The 22,799-nt window shown below is 42.3% G+C and overlaps 1 protein-coding gene across 1 annotated transcript; it reads right to left on the bottom strand.

Moving 5' to 3' along the window:
* On the bottom strand, positions 258–1,468 carry LOC109714141. Its single transcript, XM_020238590.1, has 2 exons — positions 1,249–1,468; positions 258–607 (listed from the first exon to the last, which is right to left on the bottom strand). Exons 1-2 carry the CDS (start codon positions 1,372–1,374, stop codon positions 383–385), a joined length of 351 nt encoding a protein of 116 aa, XP_020094179.1. The 5' UTR covers positions 1,375–1,468; the 3' UTR covers positions 258–382.

Below are 22,799 nucleotides of genomic sequence, written 5' to 3'. Positions count from 1 at the left end.
GGTGATCATTGAGGTATTTTAGTGTTCTTCTCTGGAGGATCATCGTGGTATTTAGTTCAATGGTATCTTTTAATATTAAACTGTTATTCATTAGATAATGATACACTGGTACCTGATTTTATTGAGCTGTTGTTCATGTTAGTTTTGTTTTTCATTGCATCAGGATGTGCTATAAATTATTTAATCTAGTGTTTATCATGTACTTTTGCCCTGCAAAGTGTCGAAAACTCTTCACCTATATACCAGAATTTGCACAATGAAGGAGAAGGAAAAAAATTCCATTTGATCCATTAAAAAGAAAAAGTATAGGATACAAGAGTTCATCCTTGTTTGCTCCAATTGAATGGCGGATTATCATGCATCTCTTGTTCCTTGATGAAGCTCAGCTAGTCTTTGAACCCTCAGAGGCGGCAGCCAAAGGGTGATCCACAACTTGAGATCTCTTCTCCTCTTCTTTGCTCTCTTTTGCTACTTCATTTGTTGGTGCATCCTCCTTGTCCTCGGGCTTTTCCGGCACCGCTGCTGATGACTCGGGCTTCAACTCTTCTTCACCGTTCGTTGTGGCTGGGTCGACAAGTTGGGGCTCTTTGGCTCTTGCAGCCTCGGCCTGTCAAGTATGCACTTTGCTTCACGGCCTCTCTCATGAGGAAAAGAATACAAAGTGTGAAGAAAAACGAGGCCTTGTATTATTACCTACTTGATATTCTCAAGAAGGATTTCAAATTGTTTAGGTTGATTTATTCGGGGTCTGTTTCAGCCGGGGTAGATCTTGTGCAGAATTGATATCAAAACTCTAGCCTGTGCTTTTCTTTGCTAAATGCTGACTATATCATTCCAAAGTAGAGAAGCTTTTTCAAAATGGAGGCACATAGGTGTAACTATTTGGCATTTCAGATTGGACTAGATTGATTAAAATGACAGACGGCTGTTGGGGCAGGAGGTTTAGAGATTTGACAGCGTCGGCTTGATAGGGAGTTGAATTTGAAGCATCCATCCTCTTGTATTCCATTGAGGACCACCCTACTCCTAGCAGCTCCTGATGCCTACGAGCAGTCGCTAATCCCTTCTTGTGACCCAACATTGCTCTCTCATATCATATCATATCATATCATGTCATCTTATCTTATTTTGTTTAATCTAATTTTGAAGGACCGAACGGGACTTCAGAATGCTAGATCGGTTTTCCAGCATAGAGGAGGCCTATTATAGGGTAGTGATAGAAGGGTAATAGACGTATGAAATTGTTACCTCGGTTGGAGCATCACCGCCTTCGACGGGCTTCACCTCAAGCTCGGGGGCGACTGAGTTCTCAGCCGGCAGGGCCTCGGGGTGGGGGCCATCTACCTCCGTCGGTCGGCTTGTGCACCCACCCATCGAGGCTCCTGCCGCTGTCGGTCTTGTGCCGGGGTCTTTTATTTGCTGGAGGAATGGCAATGGTGAACTCCTCTTGCGCAGAATATATAGATAGAGGTTCCAAATGGAGGATTGAAGGGTGGAGAGAGAGAGAGAGNTCGGTCGGCTTGTGCACCCACCCATCGAGGCTCCTGCCGCTGTCGGTCTTGTGCCGGGGTCTTTTATTTGCTGGAGGAATGGCAATGGTGAACTCCTCTTGCGCAGAATATATAGATAGAGGTTCCAAATGGAGGATTGAAGGGTGGAGAGAGAGAGAGAGAGGAGGATGGGAGTGCCTATTTTTGGAGGGAGGGGAAGGATAGGGTCTATTTTGACCATTTCAAATTTTCGTTTTTAGCAAATGTGATCTACTGATATAATTGGCCATCCGAAATTATTTTTTTATAGTTCATTACATGGCCATCTCCTGTCCAACGAAGCAGCAAGAAATCGGATCAGGAGGTCTAAATCAGATCGCAAGGTCTTACTTGGATATTAAAATAAGTTATTCACAAGAATATTGATAGGTCTTATTTAGACGTTGAAATAGGTTATTTATAAGAATATTATTTTTTGATATGAAAATTTCTATTTATAATTGGAAACTAGGAGTCAAGAATAAAATATATAACTTATTCAACTTTATAATTTATTTTTTCCAAAATAAAATAAATTGTTTTGTAAATAACACTATTGTATCATATTATAGATGCTAAGATTTTTTCAGAGGGAGAAAGAAGAAAAAAAAAAAAAACTTGTACCTTCCAATTATTTTAAAAGATATTCACACTAAACTAATGATGATCATGATCGGAAAACTTATTATGACATCCTAACAAGCCCATTTTGGCGAGGAACCAAATTTGCAATTTATCAAAATTTGAAAGAACATACATACTTTCATTTGTTAGTAGAATAATTAGAAACCTTACTAACTATTCACGTGAAATGATGAATCATAATCATTTTTACGTTTGTGAAAAATGAAAGGATTGCTAGCCCAAACCTCAATAGGGCCATCGTGATGAACTAAATAAAATGCAATGTGATCCATGTTATAGGCCATTTCTCTAGATTCTTACATCAATCAACCAAACACATGCACGCGTTAAGTAACTAATCATACACAAATTCCAAAAACAAATATAAGGACAGTACAGAAACTTATCCATACACTTTACCCAAGAGTTTTCATTTTAACCGGCCATAATTCCCTATCCAATTTCAGGTTCAAAATATTGAAAGCTAGAAAACCAGTAAAAATACAATTATTATCGATGATGCGCTTCTTCAACTAAAAATCTCCTCTCGCACGCTTGAGTTCATTGATCGAACAACCGAGAATAATCAAATAATCTTATATACCGCTATCGACACACAGCTAGTATTATTTGCAACGTGACCATTGTACCAGCGTAAAGGAGCACTGCATTACCACCGGAGCGATAGGCTTAACTCCCTGGTAGCAATGAGCCTATGTCTGATCTATTCTGTGCAACTGTTCAATACTAATCTCCCATCAATGCGGTGCCACACTCAACAGAAGGAAAAAAAAAAGAACAAGAAAGAGAAACTGTCGATAGGCAATATGAAAAGCTTTTCATGCAACCATTTTATGCAGTGTAATAGAATCCGAGAAGCTGTGCGTGTTTGTGAGGCCTACTCCAAGAAGCTCATGCTAATTAATAACCCATACTCCAAGCATTCACTAGTGAACCTTTTAAAATATGTTTATCCATAGACGATGCAAAAATGCCATTGTAAACAAAAACTATCGGGTGTAGGGCTTAATTGCAACCTATAAACCTTTAATTTATAATGTTTGCTTTCTTTGATCATCATGGCATTAGAGCACTAGTATAACCCAAATACAAGAGACTAAGAAAAAGAAGATCCAATTAAAGGGGAGGATAGCCCGACCAGGATCAACCAAAAAAAAAAAAACGAAGTAAAGTTCTCCAATATATTCAAAAGGGAATAACCAATAATATATAGAGACAATAATCTATATCTATATCTATATTCTATTCATTATTTCTCATGGAGTTTGCCACGTGGCAATTTCTCTTTTACCCCACTCTTTGATGTTTCGCCTTCTCATTCCTATTTCTACCCGATGCTTCGTCTTCCCATCCGCCCACTTTTTAATTAATGTATCATTAAGAAAAAGCTATTGATATTTATATTAATTTATTATCAATTTTGATGTAAACTACTTTTTATTTTATTTGTATTAAACTTTTATGCCTCACTTATATGTATTTGTGTAATATATATAGTGTGATCACAAAGTCTATTTAGTGAGCATGTAATGTATTTATTTATTTTTGAATTGTTGAGCTTAAATGTAAAAATTATCTATACGTTTGAATAATTTATAAATAATAAAATATGAAATTTTTAATATTCTTATGTATTGACTTAAGAATTTGTAAAATAATATATCATTATTACTTTTTATTTTTCTTTATATTATCTACCCGTTGCATTGCACGGGGTACTAAACTAGTAATATATTAAAGGGGATAAAGTTCAATCCACTTGGATTAAGGAGCTAGAAAGTAATTCGGAGCCATCACATTAGCATGCAAATGCAGACTTGTTCGCAACGTTTGCAAGTCTAGTGTTAAGTATCATTTTGCGCACACTAGCCCCCACAGATTCAAGCATGTAGAGAGAAGTAGGGCCCGATTGAGCATACACTGCATTGCGGTATCTTAGTGGAATTGAGGTGAATTCGTTTGGCGTGAAATTGGCACGAAAATAGATGAAATAGGCCAATTGTTCATGAAATGGACTAAAGTGCAAGTAGGAAAACTTAGTTGGCTAAAGTGCAATGTGGTATCTTAGTGGAATTCCGCTAAAGAGAAGTGATAAATATCTCTCTCTTTTCCTCTCAGATTTTTCTAAGGAAGAAACCAAAGAAAGAGAAAAAAGAAGGAAAGAAGAAGAAGAAGAAAAAGAAGCAAAGAAGAAGGTGGTTTTTTTTTTTCTTCTTCTCTTTTCCCTTTCCTTTCCTTTCTTTGTTTCCTTTCTCTTCCTTTCTTTTTCTCTTTCTTTTCCCCTTCTCTTCTCTTCTTCCCTCTCCTCTCACTACTATTGCTACTGTAGAAATTGCAGCAGCAGGCACTAACGGTTGAAAACTTGATAGCACCATGCGAGTACTTGGTACTATCGATAGTATAGTAGCATAATTCTACATATATATAATATAATATTACTATATAACTGTATTATAATATTATTAAAGATATATATTAATATATATGAAGATACATATAACTAAACATCTAGTTCTCATATGAGGATATATTTATAGGGGATAATTGCTTATATAACTTTCAAAACTTCGGAAATATCTCATTTATCCCCATTTTTTTCTTTCTAATATACCCCTCATATGTTCCTCCGTTATTCAAAAATACCCTTACAGTTATCATTCGTTAAGTTAATTTGGATTAAAGGTGAGTTAAATACTTACAAGAGTTAACAAAAAAATCAGAATGTCTCTTTTGCCCCTTAGGACAAATAAGAGACTACGAGCGGGAGTTCTCTCAAATCATCAGCTGCGTTCTGTATGTGGTGCGGGATAACTAGGACAATGCTGACTGCTTCTTGTATAGACTTCAGCTGAAAATTTTCAAGATTGTGCACTCCTTCAAGTTATAGACCTTTGCTGAGATCTTGGACCGAACCTATGGATGGAACAGGGCAATGCATTCGTGCAGGAGGAACGGGAGTCCACTGAAAATGAGAGGGACAAAAGAAAGAAGCAGATGAGTGGCTCAGAGGGTTAGTCCAGCTCCAGGAAATCCCCTAGGCACCCGCACTCGCAATCTCGAGCTCAAGTGTTTTAGTCTACTCGGTCTGTGCTGAGATGCATCATATACGACAGCCTCCATAAGCCGAACCAGTGTGACCAATGCAAGGGCAAGTGCTACCGGGGTGGGCAACCATGGCTCATGTTGTTTGATTGCCCTCAAGAGTGCATACGGGCCCCATCGGTGGCATCAACACTCTCCCCTTTGAGGCAGCTTACAGGCATTCCACCCACAGCGATGTCGGCGGGACGCGCACCATCGGCGAGATAGGCAGAGGGTTCGCGATAGGCACTGAGTGGCCGAGTATTCGCGACCCACGTAGAGGAACCTGCTTTAGAGGACGTCGTGGTAGGTATCATTTTAATTAATGACATAAGAGGCAGAACATTGTTTGACACGGGAGCATCACAGTTATTCATTAGTCGATCATTTGCTTTCACTTATGGAATAGGCAAAGTAGACACCGAACAGTTTAGATGGGTTCAAGTGCCTGAATATGTATTCTGTGTCAAGAGTATATATTATGATTGCCCTATTAGGATGAGGGACTCGATCATACCAACAGACTTGTTGGTTTTGAACCGAATGCCGAGTTCGATTTGGTGTTGGGAATATATTGGCTCTCCAAGTATTGTACTATAATTGATTGTGAGAGCTAAGTGGTAATCTTTAGGGAACCGGATTACGAGGTGCTCATTTACCGAGGGTGTAAGAGCTCACTCTTCGCCACCACATTGTCCACGTCACAAGCAAGAAGGCTCATCAATAGTGGTTGCATTGCCTACCGGCAACGGTAGTGGAAGTTCAAAGTGAGAGTCCGGCACTCGAGGACATTCCAATAGTTGAGAGTTCCTGGATGTATTTCCGACAGAGTAGTCCGAAATGCCACCGGACAGGATGATCAAGTTTGTGATAGATCTACTTCCGTGGACGGCCCTAATCTCGAAGGTCCCATATAGAATGGCAACGACTGACCTAAAGAAATTGAAAGCTCAACTACAAGACTTATTAGATAAGGGCTTCAGTAAACCAAGTGTGTCACTTTGGAGAGCTCCGATACTATTTGTTAAGAAGAAAGATATTTCACTACAGTTGTGTGTAAACTACCGTGAGCTAAATAAAGTGACCATCAAGAATTAGTACCCGTTACCCTGAATTGATGACTTGTTTGATCAACGTCAAAGGTCTAGGGTATACTTGAAGATCAACTTGCAATCCGACTATCATTAATTGAAAATCAAGCGAAGATGTGCATAAAACCACGTTTAGGAAGTGGTGTGGACACTATGAATTCATGGTCATACCATTTGGGTTTACGAATGCCCCGGTGGTGTTCATGGATTTGATGAACACCACCGGCACATCAATGTATTTATCTGAAAGTTAGTGGGAGTACAATAATTTTCTTAGTCTTTTATGTTGATGATATTTTGTTTTCCAGCAATGACTTGGGCTATTGCATAACACTAAAGATTTTTTTTCAAAATTTTGAAATGAAAGATTTAAGTGTGGCCTCATATGTTCTTGGTATTGAAATTAAAAGAGATAGATATAAAGGTTTACTCGGTCTATCTCAAAAGGCCTACATAAAAAATATTTTGCAAAATTTTGAAAGCATAATTGTAAGCCCAGCGTTGCTCCTGTCTACAAAGGGAATAAGCTTAATGATTTTCAGTGTCTCAAGAACCAATTAGAAATTGAACAGATGAAAAACATACATTACGTCTTTGCAGTTGGTAGCCTTGTGTATGCACAGATGTGCACACGTCCAAATATTGTTTTTGTTGTTGGATTGCTTGACAGGTATCAAAGTAATCCAGGTATGGAGCATTGGAAGGCTGTGAAGAAAGTTATGAGGTACTTGAAAGGAACTTTGGATCATATGCTGATATACAGAAAATCAGATCACTTGGAGTTGATTAGGTTCTCGGACTTTGATTTTGCTGGATGCCTAGATACCAGAAAGTCTACAATTGGGTATATTTTTCTGCTTGCTAGTAGAGCAATATCATAGAAAAGCAGCAAACAAAATGTTACTGCTCTTTCGTCCTTGGCTGCTGAGTATATTGCATGTTACGAGACCACATTACAGGTTATTTGGCTTAGGAACTTTATCACAGATTTAAAGATTATGGACTCCATTACTTGTCCAATAAGAATTTTTTGTGATAGTTCAGCTGCAGTTTTCTTTGCCAGTAACAAAAAGACTACGACGGGATGTAAACACTTGGATACCAAATATCTTGTTGTAAGAGAGAAAATAGAGGAAATTTACAGTAAGATTGAATACGTCAGTACCAAATGTATAATTGTAGACCCAATGACCAAAGATGTGACACCTCAATAATTTCACATCAGATAGTTATGAGCTAGATGTGAGAGTATATAGTTTGATTGGGCTAGACATAATAACTGCGCTTAAGCATTTTGGGTTGGTAGTTTGAGCCCAACGAGTTATTATTGCTAGCGGGTCAGGTCGTTACATTTGGTATCAGAGCCAGTTCACCAGCCGTAAGTGTGAGATGAGTCTTGGCTGAGGCAAGGTCGGAATGACAGACTAAGCTAGGGTCGGTAATTGATAGGCTAAGTCAGGGTCGGAATGACAAAGGCTAGCGAGACAAGTTTCACATTGCCTGGTGATCTTGGGCTGTGTGTGTGTTTAGGGTTGACGAGGATGCCAGGGTCTAAACAGGGGGAGTCTGTGACACCCCAATAGTTTCACATCGGATAGTTATGGCTAGATGTGGGAGTATATAAGCTTGATTGGGCTAGACATAATAACTAGGCTTAAGCATTTTGGGCTGGTAGTTTGGGCCCAACGAGTTATTATTGCTAGCGGGTCGGGTCGTTACAAAAGGGCTAGCACCTAGGTCATATACAGGTCATGTTAGAAGTATGCTTTGATTAATTCTTTTGATGTATAAAGTTGTAACATTTATCTTTTTTCAATAAAGCTAAAGTTTAATGCAGCTGTGTTGAACCATTTAATAAGCATAAAATTTTATCTATTAACGAATGGACATATAGTTTTGAGTTCATTCATAAAGTTGCGTCATATAAAGTACTCGGCTAAGAGATGAAAATGACATGGTAATTATGGAAGAAAATTTTCAATATGAAGAGATGATTGACCATCGTTCCTATCATTGTAGTTTTTTAGTTTGAGATAAAGATCAAGTAAGTTGTAAGGTATTTGACTATAAAGTTTCCAAAAATGCATAATAAAGTTTCAAATATAGAAAATCCATTCGGGAGTATGATTAATATGAGCCAAGTAGGAGATTGTTAGGATTTTCATAAATGTGGCTCAATTAATCATATTCAAATTTAGATTTGGCTAACTTACAGAAAACCCCCCTATCAAAATTTGATTTTTCACTTTCACTCCTTGTCATTTAATATCCTACATTTTTGCACCCCTAAAAAATAAAAAATATTCACTTTGGACCACGCCGTCAGTGTTCCGTTAGGGTTCCGTCTATATCCCATTATTATATATTCTTTTATACCGAAAATACCCTTCTACAAATAAAGGAGGGTTGGGGGAGGAGAGGAAGAGGGAGAAGGCATTTTGGTCATTTTATCAATACTATTAGCATCGTACCCCCTGTGAATATTTTTTATTTTTTAGGGTGGCAAAGTGTAAGTTTTTAAATGATATGGAGGGAAAGTGAAAAATCGGGTTTTGATAGGGAGGTTTTATGTAATTTAGCCTTTAGATTTATTATAGATAAAGATCAATCCTAACAGTTATAAAACTACTTGATATGATATATCTTATCTCTTTCCCATCGTTTTAAATTTATATAGAATCCTAATCAGACTTTGATGGGAAGTCGTCTGAACTCTATATAAAGACGGGTATTGGTCCTGCCACCTTCTCATGTGCATTCTGATAAAAAATTACCATCGGTTCCACACTATACAGGAGAATGCCTGAGAAAGGAGGAGAAAGCAAATTATCCAAGTTCGGTTGGTGACGTTCATATCGGTACCAGACTTCTCACTTCCGCAGTTGATCGATCAGAAATTTCTTCTCTATGGCGCTCTGCAAGTTATTTATTTTTATTGGTGATCCTGAATTTTGATATGTATTTAATTTATTGTTATTTTACATTCCGATAAAGATCTATCAGTTTTTTCACTTCTTTAGGCACTAATTCTATTTAATTTGATGTGTTCGAAAAAATATTTATTTATTTATTTATTTATTTAAATGATAGAGTTACTTTCAATTTTTTATTTTTTATTGTCATGTACTGACCTTGAAAGATTACAAGCAATCCACTATTTACTCGGTATATTTTTTAATACACAAAATTGTATTTAAAAAAAATCCAGGCCTAGCTAAGCTTTTTACTTAATTAAATGAATTGGTATGGAGTCGTTGCAGGTTTAGGATAATGATTTTCTAGTAATGCTAAATACAACACTACAATAAAAACGGTCTATAGCGACACTTTTAAATGCAGGTACATGTCAAAAAAGTGCTGCTAACTAAAATTACCGACACTTTTAAAAAGTGTTGCTATATGTGGGGTCGCTAGGTATATAGTGACAGTTAAAGAGTGTCGCTATAACCTAAAAGAGTGCTGCTAATTTACCAACACTTATTTAAGGATTTAGCAACTGCCGAAACTCTATCTCGTTGGCTGCGGTGGCGGAGGAGGACGACAGTAAAGGCTCTTCGTCTAGAATTTCAGTGGATTGAGTGAAGAGAGAAGAAAAGATGGTAATTGATTTTTCTTTTTTTTTTCTTTTCTGTTTGTAATCGGGCCAAATGGACTGGGTGTGGTGGGTTGAGTAGAGTAATCTTTTATTTTTGGTTGGATTGGGCTTTATATTTAGGCATTAGTAGATGTGTTTTTAAGTTTTAGTATAAATGGGATACTTACTCAAAAGTATCCCAAACATGTGTCCCTATAACCTAATTGTGTTGTAGTGCAAGGTCCAAATTAATTTGAATATGTACATGTTAGTGTGTTAGCTGTTTTTTTAGATTGAGAAGTAAATTGTTTTCCAACACATTTAGCTAGCTGGCTTGGTTAGAACGTGGGAAGCTCAACATTTCAAATAACTTGAAAATCTCTTAGTCGTGGTTTGTTAGTGGTATTATTTTTTATAGCAAAAAGTCAAAAATGCAAACGCGCTTGCAGCTGTATCCTGCATATGTGGTATAGTGAGTAAACTGTAATGCATGTCTAGTTATTAGGTGGCTACTAATATACAGTGTTCCGCATTTTATCCTATGTGCTGCGTATTTCGTTTATGCAGTCGCAAATTGTATACATATATATATATATATATATATATATATATAGAGAGAGAGAGAGAGAGAGAGAGAGAGAGAGAGAGTGTGAGGCTACTATGCTATCGGAAGCACGGAGTCTTCCGTGCTTCCAGTTCTTTTTCGATGTTGCGACTTTCGAATCGTCGATCGGCTCCGTTAAACTTGATCTAGAGTATTTGGAGTACCTATAAAATAAATTTTATTATTTTTCGATATCATTTGCCTAGTGATCGAATGTGCTCAAAATCAACAAATTTCAATGGCCGTAGTGAGCCGTTTGCAAGTTTAACGGTGTAGAAATATCCAAATCACGTGAAATTTTGATAGAAAATTCTTTATACTATATAAAACAAGATCAATACCTTTGATTTAAAATTTTAATGTCATATTATTACATTTTGTAGATCTTTTATTTTTCAGCCAGCACGGCCGGCGCCCCCCCGGGGGGCGGTTTTTATTATTTTCGGGCCGCCGTCGCGCGGGCCGGCGGGGCGGCGGGCCGTCGGCGGCACTGCGGGCCGGGTCGGGGCGGGGGCGGACGGGGCGCGCGGCGGGCGCGCGGCGCCGCCCGCGGGCCCGGCGGGCGCGTCGACATTTTGAGCCCCTTTGTTCACTAGACAAAGATATCATGTAATATCATAAATTATTTTCTAGGTTACTTCAAATACTCCTAGATCAAGTTTAACGGAGCGATCGACGATTCGATAAGTCGCAACAATCGGAAAACCGCGGAAGCACAGAGGCTCGTGCTTCCGATAGCATAGTAGCCTACAGCTATATAGTATATTATATATAATTGAGCTTGCCTATGCTTTTTAAAGAATCAAGACATGATGCTTGTAGATTTTCAGCCTTGTGGATTAAGAAATGTATGGTTAGGAATAATGTGGCCCCCTAGGGGGTTGAGTGGTGGTTGCGCATAGTATAATTAAAGGGTGTAAATGGTCAACAATGCCAGATCTACGGCTAAAAGTACGCTATATACTATATTATATATAGTATATATATATATTATATTATATATATATATATATAATATATATATATACATATATATAGCAGCAGGCCTGCTGTTGTGTCAGCAGGAGACGAAGCACGGAGGGCCTATCTCTCTTGAGCCATTTCGATAATAGATTTCTTGAATTCAACGATCGCTCCGTTGACTTGACATCTAGCGTATTTGACAGTTTCTAGAAATATAATTTTTGCGATTTTCGATATCATTTACCTAGCAATTGAATTGATTCAAAATAATATTGTTAACGCGCCTGAAATAAAAATTTATAAAAAGTGGTGACATAGCAACTAAAATTTATCGATCAGAAATATTGATCTTGTTTAGATAGTTATAAGAATTTTGTATCAATATTCATCTGATTGAATACTTCTAACATCTGTTAAACTTTGAAAACGGCAGATTAAACCATTACAAAATTATTGATTTTGAATCTTTCGATTCACTAGGTAAATGATATCAAAAAAATCACAAAAAATATTTTCTAGAAACTGTTAAATACCGCAAGATCAAGTGCTAACAGAGCCGATCGTCGATTCGGAAATTCCATCATCGATAAACGGCTCAGGAGCACGGAGGCCTCCTGTGCTCCTGAGAGACAGCCAGTCCTGCTACTTCTCTCTACTCATCTCTCTGTCTCTCTCTCATCTCCTCACATCCATCACTACCCGCTGTCCTTTATATATATATATATATATGGATAGTGCGGCAGGGGTGGGGGGTATCTTATTGGAAGCACGGAGTCCTCCGATTGTTCAAGTTGTTTTCGATGTTCGGATTTAAAGCGTAGTGATCGCTCCCGTTAGAGTTGATCTAGAGTACTTGAGTTACCTAGAAATTAATTTTGTTGATTTTTCGATTCATTTGCCTAGTGATCGAAAGAGCTCAAAATCAATAATTTTAACGGCGTGTGATGCCGGTTGCAGTTTAACGGTGTAGAGAATATCCAAATCACATGAAATTTATGATAGAAATTCTTTATACCATATAAACAAGATCAATAACTTTGATCTAAAATTTAATGTCATATCTCATATTTTCGAAGATTTTTTTTTCACCGTTGATTTGAGCCACTTCGATCACTAAGCAAATGATATAACAAAATCGCCAAAATTTATTTCTGCATAACTTCAATTATCGTTAAATCAAGTCTAACGGAGCCGATCGTCGATTTGAAAGTCCGAACATCGAAACAAAGTAGTAAGCAGCGGATCCTCGCGCTGGTTGCTTTTATTCCATAAACATCCTGCCGCGACTATATATATATATATATTATATTATATATATATATATTAAGAGACGAGAGAGAGAGGCGAGATGGAGACGAGCCGACGAGGATCGTTTGTTCTACGAACACGACGGTGTCGGAGGGGAGAGATCGAGATTGGGCCTGTGAGCGGGAGAGACGGCGACGCAGACGAGCGAGAGAGAGGAGTCGGCTTATGCCTATTAATAGCACGAAGCACGTTGGTGCTACAAGTTCTTCACGCCGTTAAGATCTCTACCCTTTTGATCATTTTCACCCGTTGAGATCTTATTACTATTCAACCAACAACCACTCAAACCCTAGAGGGCCCCACATCATCATACCGCACATACCTCTTTAATCAATAGGCAAAAACTGGTGCACAAATGATTGGTGCTATTAATAGCTTAATAGCTAGTCCGGTATATATAATATATTATATATAATATTAGTAAGGGCTAGATACTTGTTAAGGTCTCACCCAAGTGATCTGTGTGTTTTTAGCCCTTGCGATATGAGAGATGTGAGGTGAGATGGATTGGTGGGTAGGGATGTGGTTAAGTGCTGGATAGGATGGCAATGCGTTTGATCCAGGGCTATTTGTATAAAAAAAGTAGATCAATCGGCTAAAACATAATAGCAAATCGGGGATGATACTTGTACAAATATCCTAGGATCAAAACTATATATATATATATATATATATATATATATATAATTTATTTATATAATAATATATTATATATCCTATATAAAAGTTTCCATGAGGTTTTCAGATATCTGCAGTGAAATTTTTGGCATATTCAAGTAATCTCAACCAATATGATTTATACTCAAAGTCATTCGATGAAAGGACGAAATAGGAATCTACATTTGATTCATATGTTCATAATTATAAATATCTATGTTAGAGTCCAATCTTGTACTTTCGAAAAAAATAGAGGTCTTCCCACTTTCAATTTATTTTTGATTATAGTACATCTAATTTAACGATCGGGCCTGCTAGACATGATCTACACATTTTAACTATTTAGAAATTAAATTAATAATTTTTCAATATCATTTGTTAAATGCTCAAAACATCTCAAAAATGACAAGTTTAACGGATAATGTTGCATTGCATGTTTGTAAGTTCTGAGGATCGAAATAGCAACCTAAGGAGGTGAATTAGGTTTCTAAAATAAAAATGCTAAAAATCAGGAAAAGAAAATATATGAATCAAATCAAACAAGAAGGATAATAGAGTTGGAGAAATACAAACTCAAGAAGCACACAATCCATTTATTTCGAGGTTCTGCATTTTGCCTACGTCCTCGCCAATTTCTCAACACGCGAGAACATTGGATCTCCACTAGATGATACTTTTGTGGGCAAGCACCAAGCCTTCACACCAACAACTTCTCTCAAGAAGATTACACTTTTTCACAGTATTCTTCTCTCTTTTACAAGATTGTATCTCACTATAGAAGTTTAGAGAGAGAGTAGATAGCTAAGAGTATAGAACACTAAGTTTTTATAGGCTCAAGAGCTCAGTTGGATACCTCATAACCACCCAAACCATCTATTTATAGCCTTGGATTTGTGCTAGAGGTTCCACTTTCGGGCACCTACTTTAGGGGTTTGGGCGCCCATAAGTCCTTGCACATGCGCTACAATCTTTGACAGAGTCAGTGCATGTGTGCCGCAAACCTGGACTTTGGATATTCGGGTGCCCAAAAGTCAATTGTGGATGCCCAGCATTCCTGTGCTCGCGCGCCAAAATTTTTCTAACACAATCAGTCCACGTGCGCCGAAATTTTGGACTTTGACTTTCAGGTGCCCAAAAATAGTTTTCGGCCGCCCACTTCTGCTACGCCGAAAATTTCTGACATAGTCAGCACACACGCCACAATTGTTGACAAGAACTTTTGGGAGCCCAGAACTTGTTTTCTGGGCGTCCGAATGTGCCTTCAGAATGCTCCATAACAGCTCAAGTAAGCTTTCAGTAGGATCCAAAAATATTCTGATCCATGTTTCAGGAGCCCAAAACTTGAGCCTGTGTCATACCCAGGAATTCTCCAAATCCGAGAGTCGTTCTTCGTCTGGAATCGACCAAGGGTCGAGTTGATAAGCTTTGGTAAAGCTAATGATGCACGAAACCCAAGAGGTGCATTGGAATGTAGTCCGCGAGAGCAAATAATGCGATCAGCATTTTGGGCTGAAGTTGCTCCCGGGGACCGGTCTCTGGAGGTGAGAGACCGGTCCCATCAGCTGAAGGCTGCGGGGTTGCGGATGCAACCGGTCCCTGGCAGAAGAGGGACCGGTCCCAGCCTGTGACACCAGTGAGAAGAGCCGAAAATCGGCTAAGTCCCGAAAGTTTAGCTCTCGGGAACCGGTCTCTCTGAGAGGAACCGATCTCCCGAGGACCGGTCTCTCAGGGAGAGACCGGTTCCCGAACGCGTGTCCGCGGGGAGAGGCCCCGGGGACCGGTCCCTGGTCGGGGAGACCGGTCCCTCAGCGCGCAGAATGCCCAGTAAGGACTGTGTAAGAGGTGAAGAGTGGAGGGGCCTTTGGGGATATTGTTACAAAATGAGAGAGGGTATTAGAGAGACCTTTTCCTCTCTCTCTCTCATTCCCTCAGCCTCTCTCCCTCTCTCCGATCGTGCAAGGGAGGAGAAGAAGAAAAGAAAGAAAAGGGAAAAGAGAAGAGAAGAAGAAAAAGAGAAAAGAAAGGAAAGGAAGGAGAGGACCAAGGAGGAGATCCTCTTCCTCATCTTCATCTTCATCTTCTTCTTCATCTTGGAGCTCTTGGAGAGGTAAGCTTCCAAGCCTCTCATAGTAGATCTCTTGTGATGGGTTTTTTAAACCCTAGAGATGGTTTGTTTGGAACCCTAGCATGCTATTTTGATGGTTTATACCCAAATCATAGATGGATTTGGTGGATTTGTTGGTGATGGCATTCTAGGGCATCCAAGTGGGGTTTTTATAAATAGATGAGTTCGATCTCATTTGACCCTTCGTAAACCTAATTGGTAGGTAACGAAACACGCCGGCGAAGTCGGTTCGGCAATCCGACAAGCCGTTGCGAAGACGTTGAAGAAACGGGGGCACGGAGCTTTATTTCCGCCTGGGAGGCCGAGGCGACATTCATAAATCGTGAAATCGGATCCCGAGCACCGTAGCAGCAAGGCAAAGATCGCTAGCACTTGAAACGGCGAAGCGGCACGCTCTTGGAGAACAATTGTGAGATCGGGCCCAAATGGGTGCCGGGTGCCGCGGGAGGCCGATTGCAAGTGTCGACAAGCAATCGAAAAGCTAACTAAGGTGGGTTGTGCTTACCGAAGCGACTAGGTCGCCCTTTATGTCTTAGCAATGTAATCTCATGTTGATGCATGTGCATGTAGACAAGACTAAATGGTGCATTAATAAATATGCATAAAGTAAAGGCTAAGTAAATAGAATGCATGATGAATAAAGATGCATAGAGTAAATGCCAAGTAGAAAGCATGAGATAATAACTCTAGTGTGAGTAGAGTTGATTGGACAACTAGGTTGTCAGATAGATCGAGTGGCATCTAACCTAGTGTTAAAGAACATAGGTTAAACAAGTGAACCTAGAGTCGAACAATCTAGGTGTGGCATCGAACCTAGTGTTAGTAAACCTAGGTCGAACTAGTAAACCTAGAAGGAGACATCTAGGGAAAGATGACAAGAACCTAGCAAAGGCATCTAGGTCAAGTGACATGGACATAGGACCTAGAGTATTGGAACCTAGGTTGATGAGCATAGTGGTATAGCCACTAGGATGAGATAGGTCGAAAGTATAGGGTTGGTTATGGACCCTCGACCTTTGGAAAGTGGATTCCGGAATCCTATGACTTGTGATGACCCTGGTAGAAGCTAGGGCGTTTGTGCGACGACTTCGCCGCCGAGCTTGGTACCGAAGGAGGATTGGGGGCGATCACATGGAGATCACCGCCCGGGGCTTGAACCATTGCCGTGGCGTTTGTGCGACGATTTCGCCGCCAGGATGGTTGAGCCATTTGAGGATCAGACCGCCAGGACAGACTGAATCCATGCTGGGTAAGTACGATGCGGGTGCCTCCAGGTGGCTGAGTCTGACATGTACCGTTGTTGGGTGTGGTGCGATCCGTTCGCCGCCAGACGGTGTGTCAGGACTCGAGCTCACGCTGGGTAAGTGCAACGCGATCGCCACCGGATGGTCAAGTCGTGCGACTTGAGCCGAGCTTAGCGTGTGCGACGACTTCGCCGCTTGGGGGCTGAGACAGAGAGGGCGGTAGGCTGATGAGCAGCCGGTGCGCGGGCTATTCGCGGATGATTGACTCGAAGCTGAGTCGGGTGGTTAGCTTCGATAGGGTAGAGGAACCCTTATGAGCTAGAGATAGAGGCTTGAGCTAAGGTAATAGAGACCTTAGGAGCCAGGGGACTCGAGTGTGAACCTAAGGTAGTAGAAACCTAGAGTAAAGATATGTGCTAAGAGTAGCCAAGTAAATGTAGAATCTAATGATCTACTAGTTGTTGCATAGAGTTGCATGATTTTCATATCGCATATCGTGAGGCATGGCATATATTTCAATTGAATATATATCTGGTGTATATTGTTGAACTAACATGTTGCAGTGCCTCCTCGTACCTATCGGTCGAGCTTTTCCCTTGGGTGGCCGTACCCACTGGGAACCATGGAGTTGGTTCTCACCCCACGTGGTTTTGGGGTGTTTTCAGGTTGTACGTATGCAGCGCGGTGGCGCAAGGCGAGGGCGTAGCTCAATAGATAGCGCCCTACCACAGAGACCGAGGTAGCAGTACCCTGAGTCTAGCTTAGGGGACTAGAAGGCAAGAATCAAAATGTATCAAGCTTGTAAACTAAATGATGTAATAATTAGATTGTAATTTGGAAGTAAAATGTAACTGAAACTCAGTTGTACTAAATGAATGCTTGTAATAGCAAGTAGTTTATGTATTTGATACTTCCTTATGCAATCTGGATTGATATCCGTTCCTGGTTGGAACAATCGTTGATTGTTTGGATTGCGACGCCTAGAACGTACAGGGGAGACTCTGTTCGCGTACAGGGGAAACCCCGGTCCGTTCGGCGGTTTGTTGTCGGCGCCGCGACCCGGTCCAAATTGGCGATTGGTCGCGGGGCGTGACAGATAAAGTGGTATCAGAGCATAAAGTAGAAAATGGGAAGAAAATAGTTTAGACAGACCTAGGAGACCCTAGAATAGTGAAACCATAGGAGTAGAAGGCTCGTGAGAGACGATGACTCGTGACTTGTGGCGAAAGGTAATGGATTGGGTTGTGTCATAACCTCTAAGACGGACATTAGAGGCAGACTCAAGGTATGGCTTATTCTCGACCAAGTGTGTTTATGTTGGGCATGCACAACATAAAGCCGAGTGACGAGAATAGACGTCCTTGCTTGACTTTCGCCTGATTGGCTTTTGAGCCGGTGTTAGTGGTCTCGTGTTCAACCCGAGTTGGTTGAGAGCTAATCGAGTTGTCCTGTTTCAGGAAACGATGGGACCGCGTAGGCGATCTTCGTCCAGATCGGCGCGGGAGGGGACAAGTGGTGCCCCTGAGCAAACCGACGCGAGCGGAGACTCGAAGCTTCCTGATCAGTTGGCCACACTCGTTGGAGTGATGAGACAACAAGTTGATATGGTGCAGCACCAGCAGGAGGCTGCCATGCGCCAGGAGGAGCGAATGGAGCGACTCCAAGAAACTGTGGATCGGCTAGTGGCAGCACCAGCTGCGGTTGGTCGAGGACAGCCGGGAGTTGCGGCGGAGATGTTTCCGTCAGGGTCGGGCGACCCGACTTTGGTTAGTCCGGAGGTAGCGGCGGAGAGGGAGCGAGCTTTAGCAACCCTCATGACTTTCAAGAAATTTGATCCGCCTACCTTTGATGGTGAAGATCCAGACCCGTGGGTCGTTGAGATGTGGATCGATTCCATGGAAACACTCTTCGAGAATCTGTACACGTTGGAGCGAGACAAGGTAAACCTAGCCGTGTATTATCTCAAACAGTCGGCGAAGGTGTGGTGGAAAGGCGTCAAGCGAGATCGACTGCCTAGTCTCCCTCCTATGACATGGGAAGAGTTTCGGGGAATGATATTCTCTGCTTATTTCCCCGATAGAGAGAAGCGAAAACTTCAAGAGAGGTTTCTTAAGCTGCGGCAGGGAAGTCGCACGGTCAGGCAATACGAGCGGAAATTTTCTCGTATCGTGCATTGTGTCCCGAACGTGGTGCGGGATGACGAGGACAAGGCTGACTGTTTCGTGCGGGGGCTTCGGCCAGACTTGTACCAGGCAGTGCTGGTGCTTAAGTTGCAGACTTTTGCTGAAGTCCTGGATCGGGCCTTGTGGATAGAACAAGGCAATGCATTTCTGCGGGAGAAGCGCGAGGAGCATTATAAGGAAAAAGGGAAAGAACGGCCAGTGAGGCGACATGATAGTCAGTCAAGTTCCCAACAGACCTCAGTGAGGATGCGCTCTCGATCTAGAGCTCCGGGGACGTACCACATTCGGTCCTCGGCGAGATGTATGATTTGTGGGGGCTCTCATTTCCCACAACAGTGTGAACAGCGTGAGGGCAAGTGCTTCAAGTGTGGGCTACTGGGCCATGTGCGGGACGAGTGTCTGCAGGGTGACAGCTGGGCCTTGACACTGGCAATGGCCCATACCTCTTCGGGACCGCCGGCGGGTATGCCACCTGCGGCATGGTTAGGGGAGCAGCCATTGAGGGCATTGCAACCAGAGGGTTCGCGACGAGCGCCGAGTGGCCATGCCTGCCGTTGTCGACGTCGTCGTGGCAGGTATGAGTTAATTGAGCAATCATATGTTTTTGCATGATCTCGAGTTGTTGCATTGCATGCATTCACCATTGGTCAGTTGCTCCTATTGTTGCATTGCATAGTAGGGACCAAGTGGTTGGGTTGGTAGGTACCCGAGCATACTAGCAGGATGAGAGTATAGCGCCTGCTGGAACAGGTAGAGAGCCAATGGGTACTAGCAAATGGCTAGTGGTGATTTTGAACAGAAAACGAGCCTCGCAATGGAAATCGAGTGGTGAAAGGACTCTCAAAGTAATGGATTAGAAATTGCGAGAGTTGAGCCTTGATGTTCGGGGACACCCGAATATCCCAAGAGTATTTTGGATATGGATTCGATAGATCGAACAGGGTAATGATCCACCGTTGCGAAATTGGTCGATTAGTGCCGAGTTTGGCCTGTGGGCCTAGTTGTATTTCAAGTTGAGGTGGACGAGTTGTTGCTCGTGTGGCCGGTGCGCATAGGCTAAGTTGCCTGATGCGAGACTTCGTGTGAGACGCTATAGAGGCGTAGAGCGCTCGAGTATAGTTACTCGTGAGGTGCGGTTCTGTTCAGCCGGTCGAGTGAATTGGAAGTAGCACTTCAGCAGGGCTAAGTGTAAAGCGCGCCATGGATCACTCATAGGGTTGGTAGCTCTGTAGAGCATGTCGTGTAGGACGACGTTGGCGGGTAGTGCTTGGGGACGACCCGTGCCTGGACCATTTGTGCACTGTGGAGCCTGGGCCCATTGGGCAGGCGCAGTCAGCTGTGAGAGACAGCGACCCGATACCTATTGGTAGGGCGGAGAGTTTAGGTCAGGACGGTAGTCCGAGCATAGACCCGTGTACGTGGAATGCCGCGTGCTGAATCGCGAGATCGATAGTACACCGAGGGTGTAGTGACCCGTACTCGAGGACTTGACGAGGTTTGAGGACTTGGATGCTCCTGTTTGGAGTGCGCGTGAATTCTCCAATGAGAATGTCGCCTGATGCTGAGTAGGTTTACGTTCGCGAGCGAGAGACGCTAGGCGTCGTTGAGATGAGTTAGGTGATTGACCTACGCAGGATTGGTGACCTTTTTGGTCCACTTAAGGAAACTGACAATCGGTATAGCCGAAAACTCTATTAGTGAGTTGGGCTCGGATTCGAGAACGCAGGGGTCGTGTGGTGATGAACGTGGCTTACAATATCAAGGGACAAAGAGAAAGTAAAGTGGTCTCTAGGAGACACTTGAATAATGGATAGCCACGTGGAAAGTTGGAGTTGAGAACGATGCTCTCAAGAGGATCGGGAATCTAAGATGCACGAGAGAATGCCATCTCGTGATAGATGAGAATGTGGTAGTACAGATAAGATGATAGGGTAGCATCAGGCTCCCAAATGTCCAGGTTGGCGAAGTGCCACCTGGTGAATATTTGAGTGAGTCGAGAGGGTCTACCCGTGCACATAGAGTTGTGGTGGTGGATCATTCATCGAGTTGATGTGATCTTGCTAGATTCACACCACAAGGATAAAAGGGTAGCCCTGATCTTGAACGGTGATGATGTTCGCTAGAACCGCGAAGGAATAGGTCCTTCTTTAGCCGAGTGGCTGGTGATGTTAGTGTGTGGGGTCTTGAGTATTGACTCACACCGCCATTGAGGTTTGTAAAGTGATAATGCACTTTTGATGTTGCAAGAGGAAAATGTGAGTAGACGTGGTCTCACATTCTTCGTCGTGGGCCTTTAAATGAGTTCGATGAGATTAAAGGCCACTCCGAAGTACAAAAGTGCATTAGGACCCTTGAGTACTCGAGGAGTGGATCGAGGAATAGAAGGGGGTTGGAAACGAGTAAGTTTCGCGGACGAAACTCTTTTAAGAGGGGGAGAATGTCATACCCAGGAATTCTCCAAATCCGAGAGTCGTGCTTCGTCCGGAATCGACCAAGGGTCGAGTTGATAAGCTTTGGAAAAGCTAATGATGCACGAAACCCAAGAAGTGCATCGGAATGGAGTCCACGAGAGCAAATAATGCCATCAGCATTTTGGGCTGAAGTTGCTCCCGAGGACCGGTCTATGGAGGTGAGAGACTGGTCCCATCAGCTGAAGGCTGCGGGGTTGCTGATGCAACCGGTCCCTGGCAGAGGAGGGACCGGTCCTAGCCTGTGACACCAGTGAGAAGAGCCGAAAATCGGCTAAGTCCCGAAAGTTTGGCTCTCGGGAACCGGACTCTCTAAGAGGAACCGGTCTCCCGAGGACCGGTCTCTCGACCGGTCTCTCAGGGAGAGACCGGTTCCCGAACATGTGTCCGCAGGGGGAGGCCCCGGGGACCCGTCCCTGGTCGGGGAGACCGGTCCCTCAGTGCGCAGAATGCCCAGTAAGGGCTGTGTAAGAGGTGAAGAGTGGAGGGGCCTTTGGGGATATTGTTACAAAATGAGAGAGGGTATTAGAGAGACCTTTTCCTCTCTCTCTCTCTCATTCCCTCAGCCTCTCTCCCTCTCTTCGATCGTGCAAGGGAGGAGAAGAAGAAAAGAAAGAAAAGAGAAAAGAGAAGAGAAGAAAAAAAAGAGAAAGGAAAGGAAAGGAAGGAGAGGACCAAGGAGGAGATCCTCTTCCTCATCTTCATCTTCATCTTCTTCTTCATCTTGGAGCTCTTGGAGAGGTAAGCTTCCAAGCCTCTCATGGTAGATCTCTTGTGATGGGTTTTTTAAACCCTAGAGATGGTTTGTTTGGAACCCTAGCATGCTATTTTGATGGTTTATACCCAAATCATAGATGGATTTGGTGGATTTGTTGGTGATGGCATTCTAGGGCATCCAAGTGGGGTTTTTGTAAATAGATGAGTTCGATCTCATTTGACCCTTCGTAAACCTAATTGGTAGGTAACGAAACACGCCAGCGAAGTCGGTTCGGCAATCCGACAAGCCGTTGCGAAGACGTTGAAGAAACGGGGGCACAGAGCTTTATTTCTGCCTGGGAGGCCGAGGCGACATTCATAAATCGTGAAATCGGATCCCGAGCACCGTAGCAGCAAGGCAAAGATCGCTAGCACTTGAAACGGCGAAGCGGCGCGCTCTTGGGGAACAATTGTGAGATCGGGCCCAAAAGGGTGTCGGGTGCCGCGGGAGGCCGATTGCAAGTGTCGACAAGCAATCGGAAAGCTAACTAAGGTGGGTTGTGCTTTCCGAAGCGACTAGGTCGCCCATTATGTCTTAGCAATGTAATCTCATGTTGATGCATGTGCATGT

Source organism: Ananas comosus, linkage group 8 (assembly GCF_001540865.1).
Source record: "Ananas comosus cultivar F153 linkage group 8, ASM154086v1, whole genome shotgun sequence".
Taxonomy (NCBI): Eukaryota; Viridiplantae; Streptophyta; class Magnoliopsida; order Poales; family Bromeliaceae; genus Ananas; species Ananas comosus.
Note: the sequence above shows the minus strand (reverse complement) of the source record. Positions and strands in the feature narration are given on the sequence as shown.

Excerpts from the sequence above, each read along its gene's own strand:
- LOC109714141 (XM_020238590.1), bottom strand. The coding sequence starts at position 1,374 with ATGGGTGGGTGCACAAGCCGACCGACGGAGGTAGATGGCCCCCACCCC. Across the intron at positions 608-1,248 it reads GCGGTGATGCTCCAACCGAG|GCCGAGGCTGCAAGAGCCAA; the intron begins GTAACAATTTCA and ends CATACTTGACAG.